Source organism: Passer montanus, unplaced genomic scaffold, assembly GCF_014805655.1.
Source record: "Passer montanus isolate IOZ18808 unplaced genomic scaffold, ASM1480565v1 scaffold1, whole genome shotgun sequence".
NCBI classification, from domain to species: Eukaryota; Metazoa; Chordata; class Aves; order Passeriformes; family Passeridae; genus Passer; species Passer montanus.
In genome coordinates, this window is record NW_024356504.1 from 13,133,195 (window position 1) to 13,154,756 (window position 21,562).

The 21,562-nt window shown below is 47.9% G+C and overlaps 1 protein-coding gene across 2 annotated transcripts in view; it reads left to right on the forward strand.

Annotated features, from left to right (window-relative positions):
* The first annotated feature begins 1,060 nt into the window (after positions 1-1,060).
* CFAP65 (cilia and flagella associated protein 65) overlaps positions 1,061-21,562 on the forward strand; it is a 32,534-nt gene continuing 12,032 nt past the window's right edge. Inside the window, exons 1-21 of one of the 2 annotated variants that reach the window (XM_039697199.1) lie at positions 1,061-1,134; positions 1,782-1,850; positions 2,136-2,290; positions 2,964-3,066; positions 4,492-4,658; positions 5,748-5,947; positions 6,622-6,767; positions 7,860-8,079; positions 8,387-8,652; positions 9,873-10,073; positions 10,499-10,861; positions 11,596-11,733; positions 12,602-12,847; positions 13,269-13,493; positions 13,736-13,888; positions 15,141-15,306; positions 15,864-15,992; positions 16,477-16,702; positions 17,626-17,754; positions 18,026-18,202; positions 18,904-18,970. In XM_039697199.1, the coding sequence (XP_039553133.1) occupies positions 1,782-1,850; positions 2,136-2,290; positions 2,964-3,066; positions 4,492-4,658; positions 5,748-5,947; positions 6,622-6,767; positions 7,860-8,079; positions 8,387-8,652; positions 9,873-10,073; positions 10,499-10,861; positions 11,596-11,733; positions 12,602-12,847; positions 13,269-13,493; positions 13,736-13,888; positions 15,141-15,306; positions 15,864-15,992; positions 16,477-16,702; positions 17,626-17,754; positions 18,026-18,202; positions 18,904-18,970 (3,546 nt within the window). In that variant the 5' untranslated portion in view covers positions 1,061-1,134. The remainder of the gene's footprint in view (positions 1,135-1,781; positions 1,851-2,135; positions 2,291-2,963; positions 3,067-4,491; positions 4,659-5,747; positions 5,948-6,621; positions 6,768-7,859; positions 8,080-8,386; positions 8,653-9,872; positions 10,074-10,498; positions 10,862-11,595; positions 11,734-12,601; positions 12,848-13,268; positions 13,494-13,735; positions 13,889-15,140; positions 15,307-15,863; positions 15,993-16,476; positions 16,703-17,625; positions 17,755-18,025; positions 18,203-18,903; positions 18,971-21,562) is intronic. The other variant, XM_039697206.1, reaches the window with a different exon arrangement.

Consider the following 21,562-nt stretch of genomic DNA (forward strand, 5'->3'; position numbering starts at 1 on the left):
GAGGCGTTCATCTCGCGCCTGGTGCACTCAGGCCCACCGTGGCTACAGGAGGGTTTGTTTTGTTGCTGTTATTTATGAGGTTGTTTCTGGAGGAGCCAGGCACTCATCCAGAGCTAGGGGGACAAAGGAGGGGACACAACTGATGCTGGAGGAGTTAGAGTGCTGATTTACAGCTGAGCTGCTTAGCGGGATGACTCATTTGTAAACATCACAAATGCCATTGAAGCTGCATCTCCTTCCTGCCTCTGCCGGGCACCCTCCCTGTGTGCTTTGATGCAGCGAGCCCCACTCTCCACCACAGAGCTGCCTGTGCACCCCGGAGGCACTGTCTGTCCCTCCCCACCTGAAAAATGAAGGTCCTGCCTCCTTGAGGGTCATGCAGGGCACTGGGAAGATGTAGGACTGTCCCATGGTGGTGTCCCATGAGAATGACACCGATGGGCTCATGCAGCCAGGGCTCCCCACCCTCTGGGCCTTTGCTGGTCTTGGTCTCATAGCTATTTTGGCAATGATAACAACTTGTTACTTGTGTCACCAACGCTCCAAGGAGCTCAGGGTGGGCTGGCCCCATTAAGGTGTCACTCCATCCCTGTGAGAGCGCTCTCCAGCCTGCTGCAGCCTGCGGCCCCTTGCCACCCTGCAGTGCCCGCACTGCCCTCACTCATCCATCCGATGCACCCACGGACTTCACGGGCCCCCTCTGCTGGCTCAGCTTTATGCTGCTGTCCCCCCACTCATCCTCAACACCCCTCGCCCCACGCTCTCTCCAGCATCCCTGTATCCCAGTATCCCTGCATCCCTCCCTGTTCCACCCGCCCTCCTCCATCTCCTTGCCCATGAGCGTCCCATCTGCCCTTGGTCTGTATCTCCTCCCTGCACCCCTGAGAGCCCCTCAGCGGGCTCCTTCGCCGCTCCGTGCCCCCGTGCCCCGCCTGCCCGGCCCTCTCCCCGCTCCGCTCCCGTTCCATCTCCCGGGCCCTGCGCGTCCCTCCGCCGCCCCCTGGCGGCCGCCGCTGCCCGCGCCGATTGACCCGAGGCGGCCGCCGTCGTCGCTCCGGGAGCCGCTGCAACCGCGTCCGGTCTCCATGGCAACGCGGGCCGGCCCGGGCGGCGCGGAGCGGCACCGGCACCGAGGTGCCCCGGGTCCCGGTGCTTGAGGGATCGGGCTGGGATCGAGGGAGCCGGGCTCCTGGTGACTCGTGGCGCGGGCTTCTGCTCCGCTGCGGGGGCAAGCAGGGTCATGATGGAGCGGGCTGTCCCCAGGGACCTGGGCAGGCGCTCCCTCAGGGAACAGGGCCCTGCAGGAGCAGGCTGTCCCCAGGGAGCTGGGCAGGCTGTGCCTGAGGGAACAGGGCCCTGCAGGAGCGGGCTGTCCCCAAGGACCTGGGCAGGCTGTGCCTGAGGGAACAGGGCCCTGCAGGAACAGGCTGTCCCCAGGGAGCTGGGCAGTTTGTCCCTGCGGGAACAGGGCCCTGCCACACTCATCCATACAGGGCTCGAGGGGCCAGGCCACAGAGCACAGCCTGGCTGTACGGCACTCTGTGGGCCGATGGTGGGCAGGGCTGTGACCCACCTGGGGACAGCCGTGCTTTCCGGAGAGGGCTGCACCCAGCTGCCAGCTGGGGACACAGCAGGGGCTGCTGCCCTGCGGGGAGGGGGCTCAGCGGCACCAGGAGCCTGAGCAGGGGCGTGGGGCCGCTGGCAGTGCCCGGCTCCTGGCAGCAAAGGCTTCGTGGCTGTGGGAGCAGCGCGTGTGAGGACTTTTCCCTCTTGTTTCTCAGATGCTCGCTCAGATGCATGACGAGTTCCGAAACTCTGACTCTTTTCGGAAGAGTGGCTATGGCAGGAAGGTGAGCGGAGGGGCAAAGAGTGCTGTCGACTTGGGTGGATTGTCGGGCAGGCAGGGAGAGAAACACAAAAACGTCCTTCGTCACAATTTTTAGTATCTGCTGTTTGGGCTGTGGCCAGGAGGTGTCCTCTCTGGACTCCAGAGCAGGGCTTTTGGAGACTCCTGGAGTTTTGCCGCGGGGTGGCTCCTCTCATCCGTTGCCAGAGTCACAAACCCTGAGCGTAGAGAAAGGGCTGTTTGTTTGAGTGATTTCTCCTCCCTTCCTCCCAAACTGCTACTCCCTAAGGTGTCTGCAAGAGAGGCAAAGAAGAAGAAAGTTGTGTTCTGTGGCATTGAGGTGCCTGAAACACTCAGTTGGTATGACTGGGAACTTGGAAGAGAGACGATCAAACACCTGACCTTGAAAAATGTTCATGGGAAAACTCAGAAGCTGAGTTACAGGTGCGTGGGAAGTTTGTTTGTCCTTTGCACTGCTCATGCTGTCTCTGCATCTTCACTCCTCCTGCTGTATCAGACACATCTGCACCTTTTCTGAGATTCACCTTCCCTCTCTCCCCTTGAGTGCTGTGCTGGAGACAGTGTGTGCACCCTTACAGTGCAGGACAGAAACCTGCTAATTCAGAAACACAGGCCTTGTTCCTGGCAGAATTCTGCTAAATGAAATGCCTTGTTTTAAATTCTGTTTTGCTGATACTTCTGTCTGTGAGGCATTTCCAGTCTAGTGAGATTTTAATTGTGGATGTATGCCAGCCAGTCACTAGTGTGACCTAAAACCATTGCTCCCGGAGTCCCTCTGGGTGCTGAGCCATTCCAGCAGTCCCTGTGACCCTCCCTGCTCTGAAACTCAAATGTGTCTGCCCTAGGTGTTTTGTTCATACCCATGTGCTGAAAACATGAAATATTTTTCAAGGAAGGGGTACTTTGAGCTGGGAATAAGTTTTCAGGACACCTGGGTTCTGTCCCTCTCTATTCTTTTGCTGCCAAAGTATCCTTGTGGTCCAGTGTGTAAAGTGCTTCTAAATTGTGGGGTCTGGAGGTGTTGGTTATTCTCTTTTCTGCTAACTTAAGCTGCCCACCCTCAGACAAAATGTCTTGGTTTGATTTTGTTGTCTAGAGCTCCCTCCACGCCGTTCTTCTTCACTGTTTTCCCGCAGCCGATTACTCTGAGCCCTGGTATGTCTGTGAGTCTGCCCGTCGTTTTCCGGCCCAGTGCAAAGGTAAAGCAGCAACATCAAACTGCCCTCAGTGCTCAGGCTGCATTCTGGGTGGCAGCAGTGGGCCTCTGCCTCTCTTGTCCTTTCTGATTTGTTTTCACTTGAATGCATGAGTCCTTGGGGAAATTCCAGCATAGGAGTGGGCAGAATGACCTTCCTGATCTGTCCACATCCTCATTACCTGAGGGAGCCCTGATCCCTGACTTCTCTGCAGAGTTTGCCAGTAGTTATGAGAGGAATCCTCACAGAAAGTATTATTTCCAGTTTTTAATGTACTACTTCTGCCTTTCAGCTCAGTAAGATAAAGTGCTTAAACTGTCCACCCCTGGTTTGATCCCAAGAAAACACCTCTGGGTGGTTTTAGTGCAGAACCTTGAGTTAAGTGGCTCACTTTCTGCCTTCCTACAGGAGATTCCAGAGCCTCTGCATTCAAGGGCTACCAGTTTTTTCAAGGGATATGTCAGTGGCCACCCTTCTTTTGGATGGAGGGTGTTTCTGTAAGCTTTATTTTAAACAGCAATGATTCTTTTCATCCAGACTCTTTTCTTATTTTTCAGGTTGTTTGTAGTGTCTGTCTTGGCTCTGAGTGTTGATCTCTGGCTCTTGTCAATGGCTGTATGTCTTTGATGTGTATCTCTGTCCTAGCCATAGAGCATGGTCATTGGACAGATTCCCAGTACCCTGCTCTCTTAGTATCATGATTTTCTGATGACTGTTCAGTGTTTCCTTTATGAAACAAGCTGCTGGCCTTGTTCCATTTTCAGTGAATAGTTTGTCTGCAGCACATCAATTGCTAAAACAGGAGGCTGCCTTTCTTAGAGAGAGCAAGGACTGTGTGTGCTGCAGTGTCCAAGGTCTCTCCTTACCTGTGTGAGTGTTACTCAGGAGGGTGACAAATGGGAAGCATAGAAAACACATCTCTTTCAATTCCTTCTGTCTTGCCTTGTTAGCAGATGTCTTGAGGCTATTTCTACACAGTGCTGTCAATGCTGCATCTTTAAGTTGTGTGTTACCTGCTTGGATCTCTAGCTGACAAAGCATTTAATCAAAGATTAATACTTTGCTCATGGAGCTCAAAGAAAAGATGTACACGCTTCAGTTCAGCTGAATTGGGATCTTGAAAATACTGAAAGAAATCTAACTTGAAACAAACCGGGTGAAACTAATGTGTCCTTCAACTGCTCTTCATGAGAGTATGTGTGTTCTCTGACAGAGGAGTATGCTTGAGTACCTTCCACACTACCTGCCTTTTCTGAGTGATTCACATGCTCTCTGTCCTGCACAGAGGCCTCCACTGGTGCCTCTGTTGCCAGCATTTTTTTCCCCAACACTTGCAGTGGTGAAGCTGGCAGGTATTCATGGGCGGAGCTGCAGCACCTGCAAGGTGGAATCCATCTAACTGCTGTCTCCCTTTGCTTTTCTGTGCAGAGGGATTATGAAGACAACATCCTCTTAAAGAAAGCTGAGGGTGAGTTCTCTGTCACCCTGCATGCTATGCTTCCACGCTTCTGTCTGTCCATCCCGGCCGCTGTCCAGTTGCCTGTCTGTGCTGTCCACAGTGCTACGGAGGCAGCGTTTCCTGTGTGCAACGTTGGGTGAGTGAGAGGTGGCTAAGCAGACACTCTTTCTGTTTTGTCAGCTATTTTGCCACTTTCTTGGACTCTCCAGTGAATGCAGCTGATTCCAGTGGTTGTTAGTTCTGTTGGCTGCCTTAACAACAGGCAACTCTGCCTTCCCTAAAGTCTTGGCAGAAAAGGCAGCAGAATGGTAGTACAGGTCATTGTGGGCACATCTTGGCATCTCACATCTGTTTGTTGCCAGCATAGTCAGAGAACAATTCCTGCACAGGAACTAGGTGGGGACAAGCACAGAACATCCTACATTCACTGGAGAGGCCTGGGCTTCTGTTTAACCAAAGGCAACCTGCCCAGCATGAACAGGGAGACATGAGCTACCAGCTGGAAACATTTTAGTCATTTAGGAGCAAGGATGCTCCCAGTTACCATGGTTTATCCTATTTTAATGAGGAAGGTCAGTACTGTAGAAAGGAATGCAGTGAAGTTCCCAGGCAAGGAGGAGGTGTACTTCCAACCAAGTGATTCCAACCATTTCAAGTGTTTCAGTCTCCACTTGGAGAAATAATTTGCTACAAGTGATAGGCCCAGGATGATGGAGGATAAGGATGGTAAGCAGCACACAGCTTAGATCAATAAAATAGAAAAAGCTGATGGCATATCATGTTCTTTGCAGAAATAGAACAAGCAAAGGGATTTCTGGAAAATTGAATAAGGTATTAGGGAATGGTTCAATCCTCTTTTCTCACCTGAGTATATAACAGAGGAACAAATAGTCATTTAAATTAAATAGCTGCAAATTTAGATACAGTAGAAGCAAATATTTAATTGTGGAACTAATTTGCTTGCTATCACCTTATAGTCATTAATAAAGTTCTTAGCTGTAATAACTAAGATTCATTAGCGTGTGAACAGAGCATTTGCAGAGACTAGGGACAAATTTCTTCACAGTATCACATATTTGTCCAGCTGCATTTGGGATTCTTCCATTCAGCACTGGTTGCTTCATATCCTAACTGAATAACCCATTGGGAAAGGCCCACCCTATGCATGATTGCACAGGCAGCAAATGATCCACTGATCTGCTTAAAATGTATCTCCATTTCCTAGTGATCTCGCTAGCATCTTTACCTGGGAGACATCAAGTCCTTTCTCCATGGATCCTGACCGTGGCACACTGAACCCAGGTGCTGAGTGCATGGTCAAGGTGATGTTCCAGCCCGAGGTGGCTGGGGTGCATTATGCAGCAGCAACATGCTGGTTTGGAGGTGAAGTGAAACAAAAGAGGACAATCATGCTAAAAGCCCTCGGTGAGTCTTTCTTGCATTTAACACTCAAAGAAATGTGTATTACCCCTAACTCTAGAGTAGCATGCCACAGGGATACATGGAGGGCCTGCACTCTGAGGCTCTGCCACACTTGGCTCAAGCCAGTGATGAGCAAGTGAAGCCCACAGCTGGAAAGTGGCCTGTGGAATTCTCTAATGTACTTTTGCCAATTTGGAAGTGGTATCTGAAGAGACAGAGGGTCCAATATGCCCTGTGGCATGTTTTGGCCAAACCAGCATTTCTAAGGCCTGTTTGAGTTGACAGAGGGGAAGAAGTGAGAGGAATTCACTGGAAAAAGCCTCCACAAAGTCCTGGCTTTGTCTGCACTCAGTGTCTCGTCTGTTCCTGCTAGACAGAGAAGCAGAGGGAAATTTCTAAAGCTTTCTTGATGCAAGCTAAAATAAGCAATGATTTCATTAGCAAGTGCATGCCTGAAGTGACTTGTATTGCCACTGACAAACAAAAAATGTGATTCTGAGTTAAGTAAATTAGGTTGAGAAGGGAGTTTATTTGGTTCAAAGCAGAGCCAACTTTGAAGGTAGATCGAACTTCAGAGTTATCTGAGGTTCTTCAGACCTTGTCCAGCTGAGTGTTGAATACTCAAGAATAGAGGTTCCACCTGTTTTTCTAATTCAGTACACTACTCTCTTTAACAGCCAAATACCCCTGCCTGTGTGTGAACGTGACAGGAAAGAAGTCAGAAGACGTACAGTCTGAAAAGTTTCAAGATGTCCTGTGTTTTGGATCAGTACCAGTGGGGACAACTGTGGAGAAGTCTGTGGAAATCTTCAACATGTCTGTGGTATGGGGAGAGGGAGATTGACTCATTGTGAGAAGCTGGCAAGCTGACACATTTCCCTGCGATATGTGGTCTTGTGTGTCTCCCTTAATGCTGTGAAAATAAGCTAAGTGTGAGTGTGAATGAAACAGAGGTGATGAGCCTTCCCCTACCAACCATGCCATTCAACCTTGCCTTCCAGCTACGGTGCAAGCAACTTAGCCATTTGCAGCGTGGTAATGCAGTTTCCCCCTGCTTCCCTTCTGTGCCTAGTCCAGATCACCAAGTCCTTTGCATCCTGCAGCTCTCCAGCCCACTCTGGACAAGTCCATCAATCCTGTGTGGCAGTTGTGTCAGTCTCAAATTGGTGTGTGTGCGTGTCCCAGGCAACTGATGGATCTTCCACTGCCCTCTGTGGAATGCAGCCCAGTGAATTGTTCAAAAGTCAAATGGATTTGAGCACCTTGTTGCCTGTGCCAGCTCAGCCTATCCCAGCCTCTTAAGTGATGGATGTACTCAGAGACTGCTGACATAGATGACAGCAGTGCTGACTCCTCCACAGGCTCTGCAGCTTGGGAGTGGGAGAGACACACTCATTTTGTACTGTTCTTATTCACATTGCAGGCATGCTCAGCATCGCCAGGCAAGGATCAGAACAGTTTTTTAAAGGGTCTCGAGTAAGGTGTCAGAGCACCAGCTTTGTTTTTTTTGGGAAAACAAGACCCATAAACAGGGTGGAACTGTGGATAGAGGGAAACAAGTTTCCTGCCTGCATGTTCCCCTGGTCACAGCAGTCATTTACGCTATTTTGGCCTCTAGGGACACCTTGAGCCATCTTTCCACCTACCAAGAGGGGCACTCCAACCCCGGAGATCACCGGGAGTTTTGCTGCAGCCTGCTGATTTCTGAGCATGTTGAGGGAGCTTGTTGCCACCCGTTCTCCATCAGAACAAGATGGCAGAGGTTTGCTGCACAGTGGTTCTGTGTGGCCTTGGTGTTCTTGGTGGTGTTCAGCAGTGCTGCAAACTACAGTTCTTACCTGATTAGTGTCCTTCATTCCGAGCCATCCTGGCTCATGTTGGCTCCTTTGTTAACCTGTTTCTTTTCTACTTGTAGGTTGAGGCACCATGTGAAATAAAACGAGCAGAAGAACCTCTTCGTGGTTATGTTTTCTCCTGTGATGTGTCCCATGATGTTGTCCCTGCCAAAGGGAAGCTGGTCTTGTGGATACGGTTTCAGCCCCAAGTCGTAGGAGAGCACAGTACTGACTATTTCACTATCACATCTGCTGGATGCCACTTGAAGACTGTTCTGAAAGTGGTTGGCTCATGTAAAGGTACCAAAGCCTTTCCCGTTTCTCCCTGTCCGCTTCTCTGGAGGGAAAAGGTTAGTGCTTGGGGAAGGACTTGAAGTTATCATAGCCTGAAGTCACAGACTAAACTCCTGTTGGGATCTGTCTGTCCCTGGGGGGATCTATACTTCCTTGAATGTTTTAAGTGAATGTCCAACTGTTTGCTAGGACCAGTAGGTTTTCTGAAGAGTTTAATCTGTTTGGGAATATCAGTTAAGTGCAGCAGTGTCTTGTGACGTGTTGGAAGAAACAGCTATGACAGGTCCAGGATCTTATCTTGCATGTTGTGCAGGTCCTTCCGTGTCCCTGCACCAGCATTCTGTGGACTTTGACTGGATCAATCTTGGAGAAAGTTTGATGCGGACACTGAAAATCAGCAACACGTCAGATGTGCCGGCCTATTATCAGTTTGATATTGATTGCAAAGGGAGCGTCTTCTCCTTGGATCGGCCCTGCGGAGTCTTGGAGGGAGGAGCAACACTGACACTGAAGGTGACCTTTCGGCCTGCTCACCCGATGAACTATCACCGCAGAGTCGCGTGCCTGGTCCACCACCAGGTAGGGGAGGCAAAGGGTAGTTTCATTGCTGTGATACTTTAGGGGCATCTTCAGTGTAATCCAGCAGGACTGGCCTGTCTCACTTAGTAGTCCCTGCAAATCTCTTCCCACTGCATTTTCATTGATAGCTATCATAGAATCATTAAGATTGGAAAGGACTTCTAAGATCATTGAGTTAACCCATTAACTCAGCACTGCCACGTACACCACTAAACATGTCCCCAAGTGCCACATCTGCATGTCTTTTAAATACCTCCAAGGATGATGATTTAACTACATCCCTGGGGAGCCTGGGGTGACAACCATTTTGGTGAACAAATTTTTCCCATTATCCAATCTAACCACTGCCCAAACACAACTTGTCATTTCCTCTTGTCCTATCACATCTTACCTGGGAGAAGAGACCAGCCCCCACATAGCTACACCCTCCTTTCAGGTAGCTGTAGAGAGCAATAAAATGCCCCATGAGCCTTTTTTTTTTTTCAGGCTAAACACCCCCAACTCCCTCTGCCATTCCTCATAAGACTTGTGCTCCAGACCCCTCACCAGCTTCATTGCCCTTCTCTGGACATGCTTCAGCTCCTCAATGTTTTTCTTGTACTGAGGGGTGCAAAAATGAACATAGTAGTCAAGTCACAGTCTCACAATGGCTGAGTACAGGGGGACAATCACTGCCCTAGTCCTGCTGGCCACACTATTTTTGATACAAGCCAGGATGCCCTTGACCTTCTTGGCCACCCAGGCATACACTGGCTCATGTTCAGCTGTTGTCAGCCATACCCACAGGTGCTTTTCTGATGAACAGCTTTCCAACCACTCTGCCCTAAGCCTGTAATGCTGCCTGGGGTTATTGTGACCCAAGTGCAGGACCTGGACTCTTGTTAAGCAGAATCCCCATGGTGCAGGTTCCTATCAGCACTAGGATGTGGACAGTCAGTAATGCCTGTGGATAGAGTGAGGTGCATCCTCTGTGGCTCTTGTCTGTGAAGGTCTCTCTCCTAACTTTAGCTGCATAGCTGTGCACTGAGTGCCTTCAATTTTCACTCCAGTTTCAAGAAAGTTCTTGTCTCACATTGAGGCATAAAGTAAATGGTAGCCTAAAACTGCAGATGCTAAGCCTTTCCCAGCATGGTTTTGGACGTGAGATACTGGTATGGTGAAACTCTCAAAGCAATCACAGGACAGTTTATTTCTTATTATCCTGTCTTGTGTTTTCCCAGGAGCCCCTGTATGTGGACTTTTTTGGTACCTGCCATTCAGACACAGCTAAGCCAGCCACCCTTCAGAAAAGACACCTCTCCTGGTACCGAACCAACATGGTGAGGGGACTGACCTTCTACCCCCCTGATATCCTGGGTGAAATGCTGAAGGATGGGAAATTGCAGATGGATGAAAAGGGAGCCCTCATGCTGCCCCCTGAGGTATGAGCTGCCCTCACTGGAATCTAAGACACTTTCAGCTCTTCTCTCTATGTGCTGGGTATCTGTGTACAGAAGACAGATCTAGAAGGGCTTGCAAGTGCCAGGCTGTTTTCTTTAGTATTTCTGCTATTGATCTTCCAGTACACACCAATGCTATCTTTGTCAGCTGGCTTTTACCCTATATCAGCCACAAAGCTTCTTTCTGGCTTTAACTCAATCATGGGGTCGTTTTTTGCTTCCTCTTTCATTTCAGACTGAGGCTTACAAACAGAAGCCTCCTTTAAGCCTCGACTTTGAGCTGTCCTAGGAACTCTTGCTGAAGTGCATCTTGCTGAAGTGCCCTCTTGCTCATGAAGGCAGTCAGCACCTGGTGTCTCCCACGGGCATATTTTCTGTACTCACACTGAGATATTTCCATCCTGTAGATTTCTGAGGACCAGCCGCCCAAGGAATACTTTGAACCCAATGCCATGGCTGAGTATTTCTTCGATGGTGTAAGCAGCGAGCTGGCCTTGTTTCCTGCTCATGTTAGTGTCAGCCCCAGGGAGTATGATTTTGGATGCTGCATGCCACTACACGAGGCAAAATCTCTTTCTCTCTGTGTGACCAACCACACCAAAGGAAGTATCATTGTTGCCTGGACTCCAAGTGATGGCAGTGCCTTCCAAGTGCGCCCTGAAATCTGTGACATGCTACCACTGAAGTCTTCAACTTTCCATGTATTTTTCAGGCCTACTCAGGTCAGCAGTCTTTATGCAGCAGAGCTGGAAGGTTTTGCTGTTTATAAGGTTAGTAGGAATTACTAAGACTAGAGATGACCTAGCAAGCAACTTTTTGCAGAATAAAGTATTTCGTGGGAGTATTTTCAGCTTAAACCCTTAATTTTGAATTTGAAAAACTAGCACCTCTATTAACGCTTTTGGCCACTGTTTTGATACACTGTTGGGTTAAAGTTTCTCTTTCACCTGTGTCCTGGCAGAAAAATGGCAGAACAATTCACAGCTCATGTACATGCACAGGTAGATTTGCTTTTACCCTAGGAAACATGAAGCATGGTACACCTCACTGAAGGAGGAATTACTATGAATTATTGCACTATTGGTATAGATCTGAGCCTGCACAAGAATGGTTATTGTGGCCTGGGTGATGGGCAAGAACTTGTTCTTTGTGTCTGGCCCTCCACAAGTAAAGCTGCTGAGGGCGCTGTCTCTCTTCTCCCAAGTGATGTGGCATTCATGTTACAGAGTCTGCAATTACAGGAGACTTAGCTCCCAGAAATGTCCTGGTAAGTGAAACTTAGCATTTGCCAGTTTCTCTCTCTTTGTTTCTCATCTGGCACTAGTCAGTCGTTCTTCCCTGAAAATGTCAATTCCTTAGCCCCAGGGATGTCACTGAACAAGCAGCTGCTTGAGGTAGTATGTGCACTTGGTCTCTTCCAACTCAGACTAATCTGTGATTCTGTGAAGGCACCTTGCCACACTCCCTTCCTGCACACATTGTGTTGTCCCTTGTGTGTCTGCAGGTGATGAGACACTACAACAACATTGAGAATGATGCCACCATCTGTCCGTCGTGGTGCCTGACTGTGAGGCTGAGAGCACACACATATGAAGCAAAACAGGAGCACATGATTCCACAGTACATCCTGGATATTCCCAAAGTGTGTAACTGGTTCACCTTTGGATCTTTGCAGAGACACTCACTGTTCTGAATTCTTTACTTTGTCTCCCATTGCACTGAGATGTGTCTTTGGTGGTTTCTGATGGTGTGGAGGCTCCTGCTGTGGTACAAGACTTGTGTACTGTTTCTCCTGCATTAGCTTGCCAGCCTCCACCATGTCAGCTGTACTAACCATCTCATTAGCTCTGAGGGAAAAGCTGTTGGGATCACCTTCTTTTCTGTTTAGGTGGACCTAGGCACTAACAAGGGTATTCAATCCCCTCCTAGGAGCCTCAAGAACTGCATGCACTTGGGCAAACAGAATCCTCACTTATGAAAGAGAAGTGGTTGTAAGATAGAGGGGAAGGTTCTCTCTCTGTCTTCCTGCTGTTTCTGTAGCACAGTAAGGTATTTTTTCTATGAGGTAAAGTGAAAACTGATCCTAAGACATAAGAATAGTCTTGAGAAATCTCCTCAGCTAATCTTGGCCATGCAGCCTTTATTTGATGTGCATGAAGTAGAGCAAATTCTAGCCTGCCTGAATTCTTCATCCAGGATGTCACTATGCACACAGAAACTTCAGGCACCAGCAAGCAGCTCACTTAATGGATGGGCATAAAGCATGGCATGGTGGAAAATAGGTTCACTAGTCCCATGAGCCCATGAGGGCCACTGTGGGAAGGGAAAAGACCATAATTTGTGTACCCTTAGGTGTTTTAATTTCTTTCCTTGAAAAGAAGCAGTTAGAAAGTTCTCCATAGACTCAGGATAGTGCTTATTGGAAACTGGAATTTAATATAGTGAAAATATTTTCTTTAAGCTGTTTTTTAAACCCAGTGAAAGTAACCCTTTTTGCTTGTCTCTACCAGAGTTTTCCTCCTGTGGTTTGTGACCATGATACCCACTGCAGCATGCTGTTGTCCAACACGAGCACCTCTTTGATAACCTTCAGTGTGAACCAAACTGCCTGTCCCTCTGTTTTGGTGAAGCCCAGCTTAGGACACGTCATTCCAGGAGGCCACCAGATCTTCTTGCTCTCCACTCACCCAGTTAACACAGTCTTGCAGCAGCATGTCCTGCCTTTGGAGCTGAACTCTTATCCTGCATACACCAAGGTAAGGAGAGGGAAGTGAGAGATGGTGAGCAAAGTTTTGTTCCCTTGTAGTCATCCCTTTTCATAGTGACTTGCACTGGGATGCTTATTATGTCTCCTAATGGTTAGTTTAGATTTTTCTCTTTGGAAATAGGAATGAAAGAATATTTTCAAAATTTAATATGGAGTCAACATTGCAGAAAGAAGGTCTTTGTGGTGCCAAACATCCTGTACCCCTTGTTCCTTGAATTTCCATCTCTTGGAATACACTGTATTATGCTAAAGGCCCAACTTCACAGCACAGCCTAAAGCCCTTCCCCTCCTAATTAAGATCCAGATTGTTCTTGCTTTTCTCTCGGAAGGAGCAACATCTTTGCAAGGCTCCTCCACAGGTAGTTGAGACTTCTAGCTAGTATCTGTTACTTTTTCTCTTAATTCCATAGGAGATTGTTCTCCAGAGTTGTGGCCAGTCCCTTCTTTTGCTCTTAGAAGGTGATGGAATTCTCTACTTCAAGCCTCTCCATATAGGGACCTCCTCTACACGAATGTACACCATTAAAAACTGCACAAGGCTACCCATAGATTTCACATGGAAGATCCAACAGTCAGACAGTAAGATCCTGTCTGTTAGCCCCACTGCAGGGGTCCTCCAGCCCTATGAAACCATGGTAAGTTCAAGTTCTACCAAAGCTGTGGTTTGCTCTCTACAGCACAACCTCAGCCTGGCCTTGAATATCTGGATGTTCATTCCTAGTGTGAATCTTTGACAGAGATAGAGGTGGTGTGTCTGTAGAGAACTAGGTTAACTGTAATGGAGGAAGGGACTGTGCATTTAATGCAACTGTTGAGATATTTGGGTTTATCTCTGGACTGGAGCTCTTGTGGGCACTCTTCCCTCTTGTGGTTGCAGGCTCAGGCATGGACTTTTACTCCTGAGAAGGACACCAAGTACGTGCTGCGAGCTAGGGTGTTTGTGAAGTGGAAAAGCCCAGAGCCTGTGTCTCCCAAAGATGTCCATTATGTCTTACGGGTCATTGGAGAAGGGGCACTGGGCACGATCAGGGTAAGGAACAAGGGCCCACTGAGTGCTAGTAGGGGGGACCAGGGTGGGGTGGGGGTCTCGGACTTTCCCTTTTTGCACAATCTGTACTGGGGGCAGCCAATAAGGATTCACAGCAAAATTCCCAGACACTGTTTCAGTGTAAATGCCAGTACTCATTCTAGTGGCCTAATGGCAACATGTTGTAAATGTGCTGCCAGTTCAAAATGACCTTAGCAAATCCTCTGGGATTGCTCTGCTCCAGACTAAATCAAGCAAGCCATTTGGCTCCTTGGGAATCACTGTTCTCTCCTCTCATTCTGTCTGTTCTCCTTCTCCATTTGTTTTGCTGTTATTATGATTTCTAAGTGTAGTGGACCTTTTAAAGAGGTATAGCCAGCGCATCTCCACATGGCTTTCCTCCTGTTATCTGCTGGTCTGTGCAGCCACTTTCATTTTTAGTCAGGTTTCTTAATGAACCAGAGGTAAATAAAATAATACTTTGTAAGTCATTGTCCAATGTCAGTTATGTTGATTGATGGGTGATAAAATCTTCGAGGTACTTAGTCATTATAAATTGTATGTGAGTGCACAACTAGCCAGAAGAGAGGGGCACTCGTTAAGCAGTCACAAAAGGGCCAGCAAAAATCTCTCAGCCTTGACCCAAGTGCAGCTGGCCAGCTAGTGTTCTCACAGTCCTGAATGTGCTACATCCTTCCCAGCAAACAGCCCAAAAACAGTAGGAGAAAGCATTTGGAGGAGGCATTAAGTCCCTCGCAGACCTGTTCCACATTTTATCGTGCTTCACCTATCTGGAAGGAGTTTGTAGCAAAGTGGGTGTTGGTCTCTTCTCCTGAGTAATAAGCAATAAGGCAAGAGTAAATGACTTAAAATTGCACCGGGGAGGTTTAGATTGGATGCTTGGAAAAATTTCTTCAGGAAAGGGATTGTCACTTATTGGAACGGGCTCCCCAATGAAGTGGTTAAGTCTTCATTCTTGGAAGTCTTTAAAAGACTGTAGATGTGGTACTCAGGGACATGGTTTAGTGGTGGCATTGGCGGTGTGAGGTCAATGGTTGGACTCAGTGATCTTAGAGATCTTAACCTTAACAATTCTATCTCCCAGGGCATGCCAGGCCCTACACAAAGCAGGGAGTCCTTTGCACTGCACTGCACGTGCCAAGGGATCAGCATGTGGTGAGATAGGTGGTGGCTGCACTCAACCACTATGCTTGACATGTAAAAGTGACCTCAGCATGGCGGGTTTGTATTCCAGGCACAAAACCAGTATGTGGACCTTGGAAATGTTCTAGTTGGTGATCAAAAAAGCTACAGCATTGTACTGCTAAATGATGGGATCTGTACTATGAATTACATCCTCATTGTGGAGCAACTCTTCACAGGGCCCCATGACCCTGAGGAGGTCTGCAGCGATCTACTGGGTACTGTAAAGGAATTAACATGGGACAGGACCTTAGTTTTCCCCTCTTTTCTCCAAAACCAATCTAGAATTAACTTGGAGGTTGGACTGCTTTCTGGTTGGCTTGCACTGATTCTCTCAAACCTTAAGTTGTCTGCCCCTTTGCATAGGACATGACTTTTCTATCTTGCTGGAAAAAGCATTATCCAGAGTCTGACAATTGAAGTTAGACCAATCTAGACCTTGAAATAAGATACAATTTCCCAGAAGAGGAGGAAGTTAAATAAAGGACCTTAGCAGAAGAAATATCGGAGCTCAGCTCTTAGCTGCCTTTCTAGAGGACCTCCAGTTGGGAAGTTCCCTGCTCTCTGCTGGCCAGAGGCAATCTGGGTACTCCAATGAGCTGCCTACAGTTGTAGTCTGGGAATCCCAAATTCAGCAATTGAAACTAATCCTGACTATTAGGCAAGGGGTGGCAGTGGCTAGAGCGCAGGTAGACTTAGTGATCTGTGTGCCACAACATGTGTGGTGTAAGACACAGTAATGCCAAGAGCTCATACCACCTCTTGTATCCTACAGCTCTAGAGCTGGAACACTCCAGAGGAACAATTCCTGCAAGATCAAAAGCTTTTGTACGAGTAAAAGTAAGGCCAGCCCGTCGGCTGCGTTACACCTGGAGAATCAGATATGATAATTGCACACCCAGAGGTGAGATGGAAGTTTTGGGGTGTTCAGAGATGGGGGACAGTGTTTGTGAAAGAAGAGACTAGCAAGACAAGGAGTTTTGAGCTTGGAAGGTGAAAAATGTTATGCCATATGAATGAAAGGGGAACACAAGATATAAATAACTGTTTATGATTTTTCAGTGTGAAAACAAAGGGACACTTCATAAAATGTTTAGGCTGTAGATTTAAATCCAAAAAGGTTTTTCTCACGTAGAGCAAAACTAAATTGTATAAAGGCACTGTTAAAAAGGATCACATTCATAGTCTTTTGGTGATGTCTAAATGTAGAAGACAAGGTACAACTAGAAGTCAGTGGTTTAGGGGTTTTGAGAAGCTACCAAACAAAAGATTATGTACAATGCCCATTCTTTTGTTGTTCTCTTTCCTCTCCGCTGCTGTCAAAATGACCCAGGCAGCAGCCCCTTAATGGTACATGACTACTTCTTGGTGTTTCTTTCTCTGCCAAGCTGCAGGTCTTGCAAAGTCAAAAGAGAAGAAGCAGTTCCTCTGCTGCATTGCAGTAACAGGCGTGTACCCAACCTTGTGCATCACAGACGCTTGTACAATAGGGACGGCCCGCGGAAACAGCAAGATGCACATCTGGAAGCTCTTCTCCTTGGACACACTGAATGAATACTTGGAGCGAGACCCAACTCCTGGCGAGCTCACCTACAAAGTCCCCACAAGGCACAGGTGAGATGAGGAAATGGCTCAGTGGATCTTTGAGCCCCTTGCATGAGCCAGACAGAGATGCTGTGGCTTATTGGCATGTGTTGTAGCTCCTTGCTGCGTGGCACCTTCTTTTTCCATCCTAACTGCTGCAGGCAGTTGCTCACTTCCACTTCTATGCTTAAGCTCCCTTGAAAGGAGCCACAGAAACAGAGAATAATTTAATTGCAATAGACCTCCAGAAGTCTCTGGTGTAGCCCCTTGCTCAAAGGAGGGACATATAGATCAGATTGCCTAGGGCCTTATTCAGTTCAGTGCTGAATATCTCTGAGAATGGAGAAGCCACAGCTTGTCTGAGCTCCTGTTTAACCATTAACATGGTAAAAACCTTTTTCTTAGTTCTCATCAGAATACCTTGTATTGCAACTTGTGCAGTTGCCATCCCTGACCCCTTGCTTCATAAGGCTGAACAAATCCAGGTCCCTTTGCCCATCTTTGTAATCATAGAATGGTTTGGATTGGAAGGGACCTTAAACATAATCTAGTTCCTACCCTTCTGCCATGAGCAGGGATGCCTTCCACTAGACCAAGTTGCTCAGAGCCCCATCCAGCTTGGCCAGTGTGCTCCAGCTCTTAGCCATTTTAGTGGCCCTCCATTGGACCTGCTCCAGTATGTCAGTGACTTCCTTATACTGGGGAGCTAAAGAGAGACTTCAGGCTAAGCAGGACTCTCTTATATCACTCACTCTCATTAGACATACATAAAAGATTTTGAAAAGAAAATTGGGTCTGCCTTATGCCCAGTATCCTTTCTCTCAAAAGGGTCAAGAACATAAGGTCAGACAAGAATTATAAGACAGCCCGTGTGGAATGACCTTTACCCTGTCATACCCTGATGACCCTTCCTCCTGTTTCAGTTTAATATCTTCTTTCTCTCCTATGACCAGCACATGCTTGATCCCTCCAGTGTATACCCCTCTCCTGCTGGATTTTGACTTTGGGTCTGCCCCAGTAGGCTCAAAGCCTACCATTGTGATGCTTCTGCTGGAGAACAAGGGTGTGGTACCTGTGGACTGGTAAGCAGTGCTCGCTGGAGCTCAGCCTTCTTTTGGGGGGTCTGGAAGTGCTCAAAGGGCTGTGAGAAATTTGCAGATTAATAGAGTGGGCTTTGTAGGGACAGCTGCAGCTGTTGATGAGTCTAGGTGGGGAAGCAGGGAGATGCAGATCACACCTGATGAAATGTGATGTGTCTGCCAGCTGGGCTGAGCCCGTTTGGATGGGATATGCTGACCACAGCCCTGGGGAAGTTGCATATGCTTGTTGCTGACCAGCTGATTGGTTCCCTAGGGCCTTCTTGTTTCCTTCTGATCAGAAGATGGACATAGAGCGCTGGGCAGAAGATGTTGACTTTACCCCCCAGGAGCTGCACCAGATGAGAATTCAGGATAACCAGCTCTTCAGTGTTTCCCCAAAGTCAGGAACACTTCTTCCAGGGCAGGAGAAATCTGTCCGGCTTTCACACAGGTGATGACAAGCACCTGTTCTTCAGAGCTTCATGCTGTGTGCCAGAACAACACGTGCCATCAGTCTGAGTTTTCATGCCAGTTTCCTTCCTCATCACAAGTTCCTCAGCAGAGGCTGGACAAGTAAAAAGTTCCTGAACATGTCCAGTTTCTGGACCCCACAGAGCTGATCTTCCTCAGGAGAATGTTTTAATGCCCTTCAGCACTGCAGAGCAAAAGGCATTTAAAAAAAGACATTAAAAATGTCACACAAAAGTGTGACATGCTGGGGACACCGGTCTGCCTTGACCTGACAGTTGAGGAGATGAACAAGATGCTGCACTTCCTGTGCTTTTGATTATGTAATGATATTCTATTTTTTTTGTCATCAGCTAGAGCTGCTAGCCCTTGCGTGCCTGTAGAAGGTGTGAAGAAAGCTGAATGCTTCCCCTATCAAAGCAGACCATACCTGAGAAGTTCTGGCATTTTGTTGACCTAAAAACTTGTGTCCCTAAATAGGTGTATGAGTAAAATCAACATTGTATCACTCATTCCCACCCAAACACCACGGGGTTCCCCCCCACCTCCCCGCGGCCCTTACGCAGCAGTGACTCTTTAGCTGGGAAGTGAATTGTCTCTAATGTCCTGTGTGACTCTGACTCTATTATCCTGGGCACAAGGTTGATTTCTACTGTTTTCCTCTCTCTCCTCTTTCACTGCTAGACATGATTTCATTGGCACTGATCGCCTCCCTGTCCTGCTGAAGATTTCCTATGGCCATGAGATTCTGGTAAGATAGCAGGTGTCTCTTCCTTCCATTTGCTGAACAACAGCAGGTAGGAACTGAATTAATAGGTGTTTTCCCCAGAATCTGCATAGTGCACAGAGGGCTGTGGCCTTCCCCTGGAATTTGCACTAGCCAGGCAGTAAGAGAGGGCCAAGCAGAGACATAAAAACAATGTCCTGACAAACTTGTGGTTCCAGCGCAGGGTGATGTGGGCAGTGCACTGGCAGAATGGCCCTTGGATATTGCATCTGCTGGATTCTTCATCAAGAGAACTGTTATTTATTTGTTATTACCTTTGTATTTATTAATGGTGTTAGTGCAGAATTGCTTCTTCCTTCAAGACAACGCCAAGTCCAAAACAGCCTTCCCAGTCCCTGCATGTTTTCCACACTCTGGTGTAACCTATGGTCAGGATTCCTGTGCATGCCTCCCCTAATTTCATCTGCCCCACTCTGAGTTGTTTCATGCAGTTCCTGGAGTTCAAATCTGCAGTCCATCCTGCTTCTCTCCTACGCTGCTTTCCTGAATTTCTCTGTCTCATCAACCCTCCATACTCTACAACTCCCCCTGGAATGTGCTTTTCTCCAAACATACCACCATCACCTGCTGTGATGGTAGTCTGGGAATGCACAGGGTGGCAGAGCGTCCTCCACCCCTGGGGTTACAGGGTCAGCTCCTTCCCTAAGCCCAGAAGATACTGGGTTCCTGGTTGGCTGCAGCCTTTGTCCAACCACTTATTTCTCCTACCAATGATGGAGAAGATTCTTACTCATTCTTCCTTCTTGGCTGCTTTCTAAGGCATCCCAGAGCTGATCTGTGGTGTATTTTCCCTGAGCATCTCCTCAGGCTTGGAACTAATTTCTCTCTCCCCCTCTCTCAAACTGTCAGTTAGAGTCAGTCACCTTGTGCTCTGCCAGGCTCCACTCATGCCCGGCTGAGCCTTCCTGTCTGTCTCTGAAGTTTCCTATGAGACCATTGTGTTCACATATCTCTTTTATTTTTCTTTTCTTTCAGGACTGTTGTCAGCTGAAAATCCAACCCTTTGACCAAGCTGTTCAAACAGTGGCTTAACTGTGCCTTCCCTCAAAGCCCTTGGACAGGCTCCCTGTGCTCTGCCTGCCTGGCACAGTCCTGAGAATGACTGTGAGCCTGTCACCCGTTGGCCAGTGAGGGAAGAGGCTTTGGAGCACCAGAAGCCTATAGGGCATACATCCTCTCTGCCATATAGCCAGTGGCTTTGGTGGCTACCAGAGGCCACCACCCTCTGTCATGCTGTCCCTGCAGAAAGGGCTAGAAAAGCGTGGGATACCCTGGGGATGAAAAGATCCCTTGGTGCATTTGAGCTCTGGCAATAGGAGCTGTAGAAACCAGTCCAGAGACATGGAGCAGTGCAGGTGGTTGCAACCTGCAGAGATGCAGTGCCACTACTGAGCTGCTGATATCAGAAAGTAGGAATGGGAGAACTTCTTCTGCAAAGAGGGCAGCTGAGGGACTGAACGCAGTGTGCCTGCTTTCCTTGCATCATGGCATGAAGTGCACAGAGTTTCCAGCTCCTGGGCCAGAAACTGCCCTAAATATCCTCATATTCCAGGGCTGAGTAAATCCTCACCTGTGATTCTGGTTAAATGTGCAGAGCATATGCTAACCTTAAGCATATGTTAACCTTGAGCAAATGCTGTAATGTCACCCCAAAAGTTAAACTTTGGAAATTTCCGAAAGCAACAACAAACAGAGGAGGAGCCCATTGGGCTGGGGTATTGCTTGTTTACTCTGTCAAATTCCAAATTATTTGGCTTCAGAGCTGTGTGGTTAGCCACCTGCAAGCCAATGCCTGTTTTTCCTTTGGGTTTGAATTCCCTTCTGTGATGACTTTACCTACATGGATAGAATTTGACCTCCTGCTCCTCTGTTTCCCCAACTTAATTTTCAGGAGAAGCTTCTTCTCTGTTATTTCTTCCTCATTCAGTGGCCAACTTTTAGTCCTCTGGTGATTTATAGGTACGCTGAAGGACCCAAACTAATTTCCTATTGGCAATTTTTCCTGGCTGTACAAGGAGACATATGTGTGTTTCCAATTCCTTGTGCAGCAGGGAAACAAGGCCTCCCACTGCCTAATGCTTTCACAGATTGTCCTTGCCTCTTCACCTGTAAGACTTCCTGTTCTCAGAGCTCTGAGATTGTTTGGCCAGGCAGAATTTGCGGCCCCCAGCAGTTTTAGTAGGAAAAGCCCAGCCAGCTGCATGTGTTGCAGGCTGAGGTAGGTTGGTTCACAGACCTCCCTGGAGAGAAGGGCTAGATTCCAAGGAGAATCCCTGAGCACACAGGTTTTATAAACTGCGAGTGTTTGCACTTCACTTCATAGCTGCTAGTTTGGTACTGTGAGATGTTATCACCTGCAGCATGTGTTCTCCCAGCAGCTCTCCTCCCTGGGGACCCTGGCATCCATCTTATGATCTTAATTCTTCACTGTGGGATGAAGTCTATGCACTCTAGAAGGAGAATTGATTGCAGCAAGTCTTCACTTTGCTCCATTTGTCTCTGTTTAACTGATAATCCTCTGAATGTCATATCCTGTCTCAAATGGAATCTGATGAC